Genomic DNA, 12,624 nt, shown 5'->3' on the forward strand with positions numbered 1-12,624 from the left:
GGGGTGAAGGAACTTTTGAGCCTGGGGATCTTAGCTTGTCTGATTGGATCCACATACAGCTAGAAGTTTCTGAATGGAACAACTTTATTTATTTATTTTGGATTTAGAATGCACACAATATGTTTACAAGATTCTTAGCTGGAGATTATGAGGAACATTTATCTAGCAAACTTATACATAGATCAACAAAAAAGTTTTTTTTTTTTTGTTTTTAACCGTAGTACAAAGTTGGGTTTTGTTCTTCGAGTGATACTTCTGAATTTCCCTTTCTGTTTGTCTTGTTTCAGAAAATGATAGGTGGTATGGTCCTTGTCTATATTGGCCTATCTCATATGATTAAGTAAGCAATTTCAAACTCAGAGGGGGCTTAGTTGGGATCCACTGTAATTACCTTAAAATCCTTAAAAATCAGTATTCCACTACCTTGCATCCTGAAATTTATTTTTGAGGTATTTTTAAAGGGGAAAAAAAGGCTATCACAGTGCATGGCGTTTAAGCCCATAGACAAGAGTAAGGAACAATAAAATAATTATTCCATCTCCTAAGGAATTAAAAAATTCCATTCATGTTGAATGTCCACGTGCATGCTTCATTGGCCGCTAATGTAAAGCCATATAGCTTGGCAATCTCCTTTCCATTTTTAATTATTATTTTCAAAATTTATTTAGTTGTATTTTTTTAATTAATTTGAGATCAATCCAACAGCCCAGATTCTTATTGACTCAAAATGTTAGGAGAAAGACGTAGAGAGTAAGAAGTGCCTCATCAATGGGGTTCCAAACCCTAGGGGTTGAAATTGTTGAGTCAATACTTGTGTGACGATGAGCTGTTGCCGAAGTGATAAGTCGCTGCCAACGATGATCACAATTACCCCAAGCCGTTTTCCTGTTGTAAAAAATAAAAAGCAGACACAGAGAGAGCAATAAGTGTGACCGACTATGGGGTTGGGTTGTTGGGTGATTTGGGGCTCCTCAATAATAGATAGATTAAGTCATATTGTAGTCTCCTTTTCCAAGTCTACTATATGTAGACTCTATCCAGTTTCCCGTTGGAGAAAAACTGTTTCCTACCCATTAGGAATCGCCCCCAATAAATCTCTCCATATTCCTTACGTTACAAAACAGAAATGGGTACTGTTGGATGAGGCCAACGTGGCCACTCACCAACATTTCCCACATGGCCATGCTGGCCGAATGCATAATATCATTAGTCCCCATTTCTAGGAACATCCATCATGATATATCCATTTCCATTCCCATTTTTAGGAATAATAAAAAACATTGTCATGATGAGGGACATTCAGATCCTATTCCAGACTTAAACTGTTCTAAATCTAATATATATTCCAAACACATAATTCAAATTCCAAACTCAGACTATTCTAAGTCCCATTAAATTTACATGCTTAATGTAAGATTCTGCACAAACTCCCTTTGTGAGGGGATCGGCTACCAAATCGCTTGTAGGTATATAGGTTACTTTAATTTCACATTTTTCTACTATATCTCGAATATAGTGGTACTGTATTTCTATATGTTTCCCCTTCGAGCTATTTGCACCACTGCGTATCAAGCTTATTGCTACTTGATTATCACAAAATATTTCCACTGGTCCATTTACAAAATTCAATCCAAATTCATTTAAAAATCGTCTTATCCAGACTACATGAGTACTTGCCATACTACAAGCAATATACTCAGCGTCCTGTGTGTGCCTAGCAACACACCCTTGTTTCTTGTTATCCCAAGAAACTGTCGCACCTCCATATGAAAACGCATGACTAAAGGTGGGGTGAAGGAACTTTTGAGCCTGGGGATCTTAGCTTGTCTGATTGGATCCACATACAGCTAGAAGTTTCTGAATGGAACAACTTTATTTATTTATTTTGGATTTAGAATGCACACAATATGTTTACAAGATTCTTAGCTGGAGATTATGAGGAACATTTATCTAGCAAACTTATACATAGATCAACAAAAAAGTTTTTTTTTTTTTGTTTTTAACCGTAGTACAAAGTTGGGTTTTGTTCTTCGAGTGATACTTCTGAATTTCCCTTTCTGTTTGTCTTGTTTCAGAAAATGATAGGTGGTATGGTCCTTGTCTATATTGGCCTATCTCATATGATTAAGTAAGCAATTTCAAACTCAGAGGGGGCTCAGTTGGGATCCACTGTAATTACCTTAAAATCCTTAAAAATCAGTATTCCACTACCTTGCATCTTGAAATTTATTTTTGAGGTATTTTTAAAGGGGAAAAAAAGTCTATCACACTGCATGGCGTTTAAGCTCATAGACAAGACTAAGGAACAATAAAATAATCATTCCATCTCCTAAGGAATAAAATATTCCATTCATGTTGAATGTCCACGTGCATGCTTCATTGGCCGCTAATGTAAAGCCACATAGCTTGGCAATCTCCTTTCCATTTTTAATTATTATTTTCAAAATTTATTTAGTTGTATTTTTTTAATTAATTTGAGATCAATCCAACAGCCCAGATTCTTATTGACTCAAAATGTTAGGAGAAAGACGTAGAGAGTAAGAAGTGCCTCATCAATGGGGTTCCAAACCCTAGGGGTTGAAATTGTTGAGTCAATACTTGTGTGACGATGAGCTGTTGCCGAAGTGATAAGTCGCTGCCAACGATGATCACAATTACCCCAAGCCGTTTTCCTGTTGTAAAAAATAAAAAGCAGACACAGAGAGAGCAATAAGTGTGACCGACTATGGGGTTGGGTTGTTGGGTGATTTGGGGCTCCTCAATAATAGATAGATTAAGTCATATTGTAGTCTCCTTTTCCAAGTCTACTATATGTAGACTCTATCCAGTTTCCCGTTGGAGAAAAACTGTTTCCTACCCATTAGGAATCGCCCCCAATAAATCTCTCCATATTCCTTACGTTACAAAACGGAAATGGGTACTGTTGGATGAGGCCAACGTGGCCACTCACCAACATTTCCCACATGGCCATGCTGGCCGAATGCATAATATCATTAGTCCCCATTTCTAGGAACATCCATCATGATATATCCATTTCCATTCCCATTTTTAGGAATAATAAAAAACATTGTCATGATGAGGGACATTCAGATCCTATTCCAGACTTAAACTGTTCTAAATCTAATATATATTCCAAACACATAATTCAAATTCCAAACTCAGACTATTCTAAGTCCCATTAAATTTACATGCTTAATGTAAGATTCTGCACAAACTCCCTTTGTGAGGGGATCGGCTACCAAATCGCTTGTAGGTATATAGGTTACTTTAATTTCACATTTTTCTACTATATCTCGAATATAGTGGTACTGTATTTCTATATGTTTCCCCTTCGAGCTATTTGCACCACTGCGTATCAAGCTTATTGCTACTTGATTATCACAAAATATTTCCACTGGTCCATTTACAAAATTCAATCCAAATTCATTTAAAAATCGTCTTATCCAGACTACATGAGTACTTGCCATACTACAAGCAATATACTCAGCGTCCTGTGTGTGCCTAGCAACACACCCTTGTTTCTTGTTATCCCAAGAAACTGTCGCACCTCCATATGAAAACGCATGACTAAAGGTGGACTTATAATCATCTCTGTCACCTCCAAAGTCAGCATCGGAGTACCCAATAACCTCAAGCTTTTCTGCTTGAAGATACAATTTTAAGCGTTTAGTTCCTTTAATATACTTCATAATCCTTTTCACAGCTTCCCAATTGGCAGAGCCATGATTACTTTGGTATCTACTTATCAAATCTACTAGATAGGTCAAATCAGATCGTGTACACAACATTACGCACATCAAACTACCTACTGCCTGAGTATAAGGTATATTTAACTTTTCCTGTCCTTCTTGAGGAAATTGACTTTTCAATAAAGTCTTTTCCAATACTATTGGAGTTGATGAGGGATTGCAATTCTGCATCCCGAATCTTTTCAACATAGAGTTCAAGTATTTTTCCTGAGTCAAACACAATCTACGTTGTGTTCGATCTCTAATGATTTGAATTCTCAGAATATAGGATGCTTCCCCCATATCCTTCATTTCAAATCTGCTTCTAAGTTCATACTTGGTTCTGTTTAGCATATCCAAGTCATTTCCAACCAATAGTATATCATCAACATACAAGGAGAGAATAGTAAAACTACTCCCACTCTTCAAAAAATATACACAGTGGTCCAACTTGTTTATCACGGATCCTAACTTAAGGATCATTTTGTGGAATACTAGGTACCACTGACGTGAGGATTGTTTTAATTTGTACAGAGACTTTTTAAGTCTACATACTTTATCTTCCTGTCCCATTACCTGAAAACCTTCAGGTTATCGCATATATATGGTTTCTTCCAACTTGCCATTGAGAAAGACAGTTTTCACATCTATCTGGAACAATTCTAAGTCTAAATGTGCTACAAGTGCCAATATCAATCTAATACAGATAAATTCAATACTGGCGAATAAGTTTCCTGGTAGTCTATTCCTCCTTTTTGTGTATATCCTTTTGCTGCTAACCAAGCCTTAAATTCATCAAAGACCCATCTACTTTATACTTTTTCTTAAGTGTTTACAACCTACCGAATTTCTACCCTTTGGTAGGTCACAAAGTTCCCATACTTGATTCTTTATGATAGAATCAATTTCCCCCCACATGGCATTCCACCATCACCTGATTCTCGTGATATCATCGCTTCACTATAGGTTACAGGATTGACTACTTCTTCCATATCTGTGTCAACTGTATGACAAGATGGCTCACATAGATAAAGGTAGTAGTCATCTAAATAAGTTAGGGGTGCTCTAGTTCTTTTACTCCCACTTATCCTAGGTTTTGGGTCCTGTCCCTGATGATTACCTTGATCTTCAGGAACTTGGATTCCTTGATAAAATATTCCTAGTTCCTCTTGAGGGTCAACATTATAGTCATCGTCAATGACATGCAGGGGTTTTACATCCTCCTGTTGCGGTTCCTCTTCTAGTTTCTCTAGAAATTTTGCATAACGACTCTCAATTACCCCTTTTTCAGGGTGATAGAACCAATATCCCTTTGAGACTTTAGGATATCCTATGAATTTGCATTTGATCGTTCTAATATCCAATTTGTTCTTATATGGCTCAGGTATTAGTATGTGGACTACTGATCCCCATTTCCTTAGATTTTTTAAGTTTGGTTTCCTATCTATCCACATTTCATAGGGAGTAGTCACAACATATTTGATAGAAATTCTATTCAAGATGTAATTAGCTATGAGAATGGCTTCTCCCCAAAACTCCTTAGAGAGAGAGGAATGTGATAACATGCAGCGCACTACATTAAATAGAGTTTTATTTCGTCTTTCAACCACACCATTCTATTATGATGTGAAAGACATGGTCTTTAATTTAATGATTCCATGTTCCTCACTGAATTTCTCAAACTCAGCGGAGTTATACTCTCCATCATGATCGGTTCTTAAAACCTTAATATTCTTTTCCAACTGATTTTGTACTTCAGTTCTATAGCGTCTGAAACATTCAAATGCTTCAAATTTTCTAATAAATAAATAAATATATCCATACTTGGATAAATCATCTGTGAATGTGATAAAATAAGTTTTACCACTATAGGTACTTACATTTAATGGCCCATAAATGTCAGAGTGTACCACTCCGAGAAGTTCATTTGCTCTCACTCCCACTGGAAAGGGTTTCCTGGTTATTTTACCAGAGAAATAATGTTCGCATCCATCATATTCTACTTTAGACAGCTTAGGAACTAACCTCAATTTAATTATTTGTTGCATTTTCTTAATTTCATGGTGTCCTAATCTCTTATGCCACATGTATGAATCAACAAGGTTTGCATAATCAATATAAACTAAAGAGCCAGATGCATTTTCATTAATAATACCAGTGGTTACATTGAGAACATTTTCAACAGTGCAAAGTAAAAACAAGTCCTACTCAGAGACAAATCGTACTAAAACAAAAGAATGATCATGTTTTCCAATGGTGACCTCAGTGCCTGTGAAACGCACATCAAGGCCCTTCTATGTTGAGTCGATACTAGTGTGACGATGAGCTGCTGCCAAAGTGATAAGCCGCCCCACTATCCCTTCGGCTGCAATTCCAATCAGCACAAATATAATACTTGGTGGGCTCTGTATCACCTATGTTCACTTTCAGTCTCCTGCACTTGTTTTCATGAGGATTCCTTAGATGAACTAGCATGGACTTGCATACCTCAGTCTTTAGAAATTGCTCTTCAAGATTTTCTACCTCTTTGTATAAATTGGTCAAGGATCCGATAGTGGCTGGTTGTGACTGTTTGTTGAGGAGTCTCACTATTGTCCCCATGGGCATAGTGAAGAAGTTGAAAAAAGAATTTCAACAAAGTCATTGTTAGCTTCAGCTAATACTACTTTGTTCTCCAACTTATCGATCAAAAGTTTCAAGGTGATGGTCTGTGACTCTTGGGAAGCCATTGGTAATTGATTCAAGCAACTCTTTTAGCAGAAAAAGATTTCTATGAATCCATCTTCCTAGTTTTCTTTTTCTTTTTCGTTTTTTGATAAGCACCCATCTTCCCATAGAAACCCCTGTTTTTTAATGGAGGTTGTGCTTCGTAAATAAAAACTCAGAGTCAATCAATCAATCACTCTCCTAGTCTCCTCTACTAAGTGCCTAGCTAGGTTTGAAAGAAACTTCTTTTTCTCTAGATTTTTAGGTTCCTAATTTTGGATTTTTTTTTTGGGGGGGGAGGGATTTGTTAAAAAACAGTAAATTATTTCTAAACCTATGGGCCTATGCTAGTCTCACCCTATTAGTGTATGAAAAAAAAAGAAAAACAATTTACTACCTTTTATGAACTCAGATCTCTGAGCATGAAAAAGAAAGAAATACAGTGCACATATCTCTCAGAAAGGAATAAACTATTTAACAATATAGAATATGCTATTCTGATAAAAATAATTATCTCAACTTTCAACAGTAACAGAACATGCTATGCTATTAAGAAGTAATTTAATTAAAACATACAAGAAAACCAAAAGACCAATCGGCTTTAAAAAAACAAATCAAAGCAGGAACGAGAAAATACTAAATATCCGTCGAACTTTGATAATGTAGTCTACTGAACTAAGAAATCAGTGGTAATCCATAGTCACAGAGATGGATCATGACAGCAAATTACCGAATTCAATCATAGAGTAGTAATATTACCCTTTAAGACGAGAAACTAGAAGAGAAGTTTGAGAGGAGAACGTACCAAGATACGGAAGCTAATCGATCCGCTTCGACCCTGATACCAGTGTTGAGTCGATACTTGTGTGACTACGAGCTGCTGCCGAAGTGATAAGCCACTGCCAACGATGAACACAATTAGCCCAAGCCATTTTCTTGTTGTAAAAAATAAAAAGTAGACACAGAAAGAGAAAGAGTAATGAGTGATCGACAATGGGGTTAGGTTGTTGGATGATTTGGGGCTTTTCAATAATAGATAGATTAGGTCAGATTGTAGTCTCATTTTCCAAGTCTACTATATGTAGACTCTATCCAGTTTCCCATTGAAGAAAAACGATTTCCTATCCATTAGGAATCGCCCCCCATAAGTCTCTCCATATTCCTTCTGTGAAATGAAAATGGGTACTGTTGAATGAGGCCAACGTGGCCACATCACCAACAGAAATGCAGTGTCTACGTCGTGATCTCATGATTTTAGTTATCTGAGGAACTTCGTCCCTTTGAGGAACTTTGAGTTTGTTGGAAATTTCAAAATATATTTTTTAAAAACATTTTCTTAAAAATGCTTCAGTGTTTTCTAAAGAGTACGGCATATTCTACAACATTCATGAGACTCCAACACCCAAAAACTTCGTCTTCAATGATTAAACTATTCCAAAACATGAATGGACATCATTGTTGCCATTTCATCACTCTGTAACCACTTAGTTATTGCCACATGGTGGGTTACCAAAAAAAGACAAGTGAACAACAATCTATTCTCTCAATCCAGCTTCTATCCCTTCCTCTATAGTTTTCAGTCAAATTGGCATAAATTTCAACAAAATAGAATCTGATGCTTGGATATTTGATTGCAAGATTTCTAAAAAAAAAAAATAATGTGATGCTACCAGAGCGCTATCACATTCTCAGTATTCTTCATTTGGAAATCCATCAAAAAAACGTAAGATGTTACAATCATTATGATTGTGGAATATAGATTTTGCCATATATAGAGAGAGATAAATACAATAAAATTCTGATCTTATTTGGTATCATGTTTATCTCACTTACCTTATTGTACATTAGTAACTAAAAATGAGCATCAATAAGTTAACTAAGAAACATAGTTAGGAAGACATATCTGGCTTAACTACCATTGAAAATATAAGAAAACAGTTCAACTTTTAGTTTTACCAAAAATATTTCACATCGATACAAACCGAGCCATTTACATTGAAACTGAACGATTTAAAACCATGCTCACAAATCATATGATAATGGCTGCATAATTAAATTGAATTATAGAATCCCTTTTTTTTTTCTTTTTTTCTTTTTTGACAATTATTTAAATAATTTTACCTTATAAAATAATGACAAACAGACATTGAAAAATCTTACAATGCCGTTTTACATCATATTATTATTTTATCTCCCTACAAACAAACATCAGAAAATTCTAAATAAGTAAAATTTCCTGTGCGTGTAACATTTTCCATGTAAAAGTTATACATGTACCCTGTAATATTTTACGTGGAAACAAATCAACATTTAAGCATTCACTAGTGTAGGACTCCTTAAGCATTATAAGGCTTCAACATAACTCTCTTTTTCTCATCTCCCTCCCCCAATCCAAGAAAAAAAAAATCTATCCTGCTATGTATGTTTCTGTGAAGATATCACGGAGAATATTAACTCCTTGGATATGAGCCTAAGTTTCAGCTAAACGAGAAACAATGGGCTTCCAACCCTTCAGTACAGACAGTATGCCTTTGGTCACCATCCATGTGAGCATTTTGATGTTCCTTCTATGTCAAGGCTGTTTAGTCCATCCAGGACACACCCAACATCTTAGCCATGAAACTATAGCGGTCAGCAGCTTCATCAATCTGCGATATAAGAGCCCAAACCCAATACTCATCAGATCCAACCTTGAATTATCTATTATATTCAATAAACTACTATTAGGAATTTGAATTTGTGCCAAATAGTTACCAATTTCTTTGTAGGCCGACCAGCCCCATGTCCAGCTTTGCAGTCAATGCGACCAACAATTGGGTTAGTCTGGGGACTATTCTCCAAGCTCGTGCAGAGGATATATTGCATGGTCTGAAGGAGAAAATAATACAAATAAGATGATGAAATGTATGGACATGAAGAAATGCATATTCGACTCAATACGAACAAAAACACCACACCACAACTCAGCCTTATCCCAACTAAATGGGGCCGGCTACATGGATCTGTGACAAATACAATCCATACAAATATTAGCAACTAAATATGGGAGTAATGAACTGCTATGAAAAATTAATTGAGAACTTACTGCCAATAACTTCAATGAATGTAATGGCACGACACGATCATCATGGTCAGCTGTCAAAAGCATGGTAGCTGGGTACTGACATGTCTTCTCATGCAACTTTTCCCATGGTCTTCCAACATTATGAAGGGGGGAGTATCTGAGAGAGGAAGAATCACACTAAATCATACACAGCCAAAGATCCTCAGTAGTTTACACTAAAGATTTCAGCACAAAAGAGCCATCACATGGACTAGAAGAAAGAGAATCAGAAATTAGGTGTCATACCATACAGAGAACAAAAAGGACACTCAGCATTGTGCATACAACCAACCATGCTCACCTTTTTTTTTTCCTTTCTTGGGTATTAAACAAAGGTCACAGTAGTGCCCCAATAAAAGTGCATAGGATGATAGCATGGATCACAGAAACTACACCAGAAGGAGTAATCCAAAACTAAGCTTTCAAGACAACTTTAGTGTATCAATACATTTTCTATGAATTACCACCAGTACCAACAATAGTATACTGAAAGTATTGTCAGGGAAACCAATTTGCGGCCACTAAAAACAAGCCTTCCAATGTGGTCCTAATTATCTGCCACATGGCAACAGTAAAATGTTTTGGACATGTCACCATCTAGTCATTTGGTGTCAGCCCAAATGGAGAAATGCTGATATAAAGCATTGGCAAAAGGTTGAAAAGTCAACTTTAGACAATTTCAGTTTAATAGCTGGAACACAGAAAGACATGTTCAATTCATGGTGCGCCATACAGAAGGTAAACCTCTCTCTCTCTCTCTCCAACAGTCTGATTGGAGCTATCAGCCCTTCATGTTGCCTGAATAGGTATACTGTGGAGGTCTCCCGGGGCCATGTAAAGGACAGTTTCCTTTTGCACAGTATGGAGCTTCAAAATCATTAGATTCTACTCAACTGTGTGTGAATACATTTTTAGTTTCTTCACAACAAAAAGATGAGAGATGGTATCCCTATTCCAGTGAGACGGGGAAGGTGTTCTGCACACGACCTCTACTTGAAATGTAGTTAAGGGGTATTTTGATAATTTCTTGTTGACCATGACTAAATTTGCCAAACCAACCTCACCTAAACAAGTTCAAACACAAGGGAACATACAATCATAGTTTATAAAGTTCAAGGCACAATCATTGAAACTCAAAGAAATCTCTAAACTTTCTTCAGAAAGATTTACAATATCCATAGTGTGTGAACTTAGGGACAATAAAAATACAGTTCAATTTAATTTCAAGTAAAATTTGGTATGTTTCTATGGAGTGGTTTTCCTGGTCAGCAAATCCATTATGTAATCAATGGACAGCACAAATATCTGCTGTGTGGCATGTCTAATGGACTCAAATTTCAAGGAGATAGATAAACGCCAATGTCATCTTCTCACATGTCAAGTTTCAACCCAAATAGAGTTGACCTAGGGGAAAAATAAAGCTTTAAAAATCCAATGGGAAAATGAAGCTTATTGAAAAGAATAGACAGCTGAAAACATAAGGTGAATATGCAAATACATGGGAGGGTATATGATCAAATTTGACCTGAAATTTTCATGCCCAATCCAGACCATTTCCTAGATATCCAATGGTCAGATTTGTTATATCCCCCTTTCAAGTGGCACATCTTGGTGTGCAGTACAGTGGGAATCTCTTGACTGCACAATCCAAGAAATTTTTTCCTTGTATAATATAGATAAATGATTCTTTCAAGATAAATCTAACTTAAAAGTACCGGAAATTTCAATTTTCATAGGCCCTGGCTTATAATATGAACCGACAAACTTATCTATTTACTAAGAATTTAAATCCAAGCAATAAAGAAATAGGATACTATCAACCCACCAAATATTGGCATTTAATTCTAAAAACATCAACAACAGAAAGTTCCTTACTTGACAAGCCAATGGAACTCTTCCTTCTTCTCTGAACAACCATAATCAGTAGTCCAAGCATGGCCTAAATAAAGACAGGGAAGTCACCAGTAAATACTAAAAAATTGGGGAGAGAGAGAGAGAGAATGAATGAATGAATGGATGAAAATAAGTGTACACAAACCTATAGTGAACTTGTGAAAACGCAGCATATCCATGACACCGACATGAGCCAGAGCACAGCCAAAAAGATCTGGTCGCTGCCACACAAAATTTTGTAATTTCAAGGATAATTCTTCATTATATAACCTAGAGAGAGCAAAGCATGGACAGCAATTGTGTCGTCCTTGCAAGGTCCATACCTGATTTATGCAAGCTGCAACGAGAAGCCCACCATTGCTTCCACCTTCGATGCACAGTTTTTTGGGCTGGGTATAACCTGCTGACACAAGAAATTCTGCAGCAGAAATAAAGTCATCAAAGCAGTTCTGCTTTTTTCCAAGTGAGCCTGCTTTGTGCCACTCTTCTCCATACTCCCCACCACCACGGATGTTTGCAATGCAGAAGACAGCACCTAAATGCCTAGAAAGAACAATGCTGTTGACACTGAACCATGGTGTAAGGCTAATGTTAAATCCACCATAACCATATAGTACGCATGGATTCAATCCATCCAAACAAATGTTCCTCTTTGACACAATGAACATTGGTATCTTGGTACCATCCTTGCTAGCCACAAAAACCTGAAAAAGCAGAAATTTAATCAGAAGGAGCACTAGAAACCCAATAAAAATAAAATCAAGATAGGCCAACACCCATAGCAGATAACCAATTCTAGAAAAGGCCAGAAACTGGCACCACTCCCCCCCCCCCCCCCCCCCCCCAACCTTCTGCCCCAACCTCTTAACACAAAGCTCCACAACATCAAGTACTCCACCAAAATAAAGTTCTCAAATTCAAAAAACACCCAAGCAACCTATGAGGAAAACAGAAGATCAGTCTTACAAGAGTATAACCAGATGCCTTGGTTGACCATGAGTTCTTTCATTTCTCAGAATAAGTCATGGCCCCTCAGAGAATGACATCGATCGTCATAATCAGTGGCATTGGTATCACTGACCATCTAATTATTTATTCTCAACAAGACCAGAAAGTTCTCCTATAGGTTTTTATTATTCCTCAATGCAAATAGCACATTTAGATGACTTAGCCCCTCCCCAACACCCCCCCCCC

General features: G+C 36.7%; 1 protein-coding gene across 1 annotated transcript in view; it reads right to left on the reverse strand.

The window, feature by feature from the left end:
* Window positions 1-8,657: 8,657 nt before the first annotated feature.
* LOC122058832 (prolyl endopeptidase-like) overlaps window positions 8,658-12,624 on the reverse strand; it is a 6,781-nt gene continuing 2,814 nt past the window's right edge. The window contains exons 7-12 of the mRNA XM_042621526.1: window positions 11,754-12,134; window positions 11,576-11,651; window positions 11,413-11,476; window positions 9,520-9,655; window positions 9,189-9,302; window positions 8,658-9,082 (exon numbers count right to left, since the gene is read on the reverse strand). Of these exons, the coding sequence (XP_042477460.1) occupies window positions 9,017-9,082; window positions 9,189-9,302; window positions 9,520-9,655; window positions 11,413-11,476; window positions 11,576-11,651; window positions 11,754-12,134 (837 nt within the window). The 3' untranslated portion in view covers window positions 8,658-9,016. The remainder of the gene's footprint in view (window positions 9,083-9,188; window positions 9,303-9,519; window positions 9,656-11,412; window positions 11,477-11,575; window positions 11,652-11,753; window positions 12,135-12,624) is intronic.

This window comes from Macadamia integrifolia, chromosome 13, assembly GCF_013358625.1.
Source record: "Macadamia integrifolia cultivar HAES 741 chromosome 13, SCU_Mint_v3, whole genome shotgun sequence".
Classification (NCBI taxonomy): domain Eukaryota; kingdom Viridiplantae; phylum Streptophyta; class Magnoliopsida; order Proteales; family Proteaceae; genus Macadamia; species Macadamia integrifolia.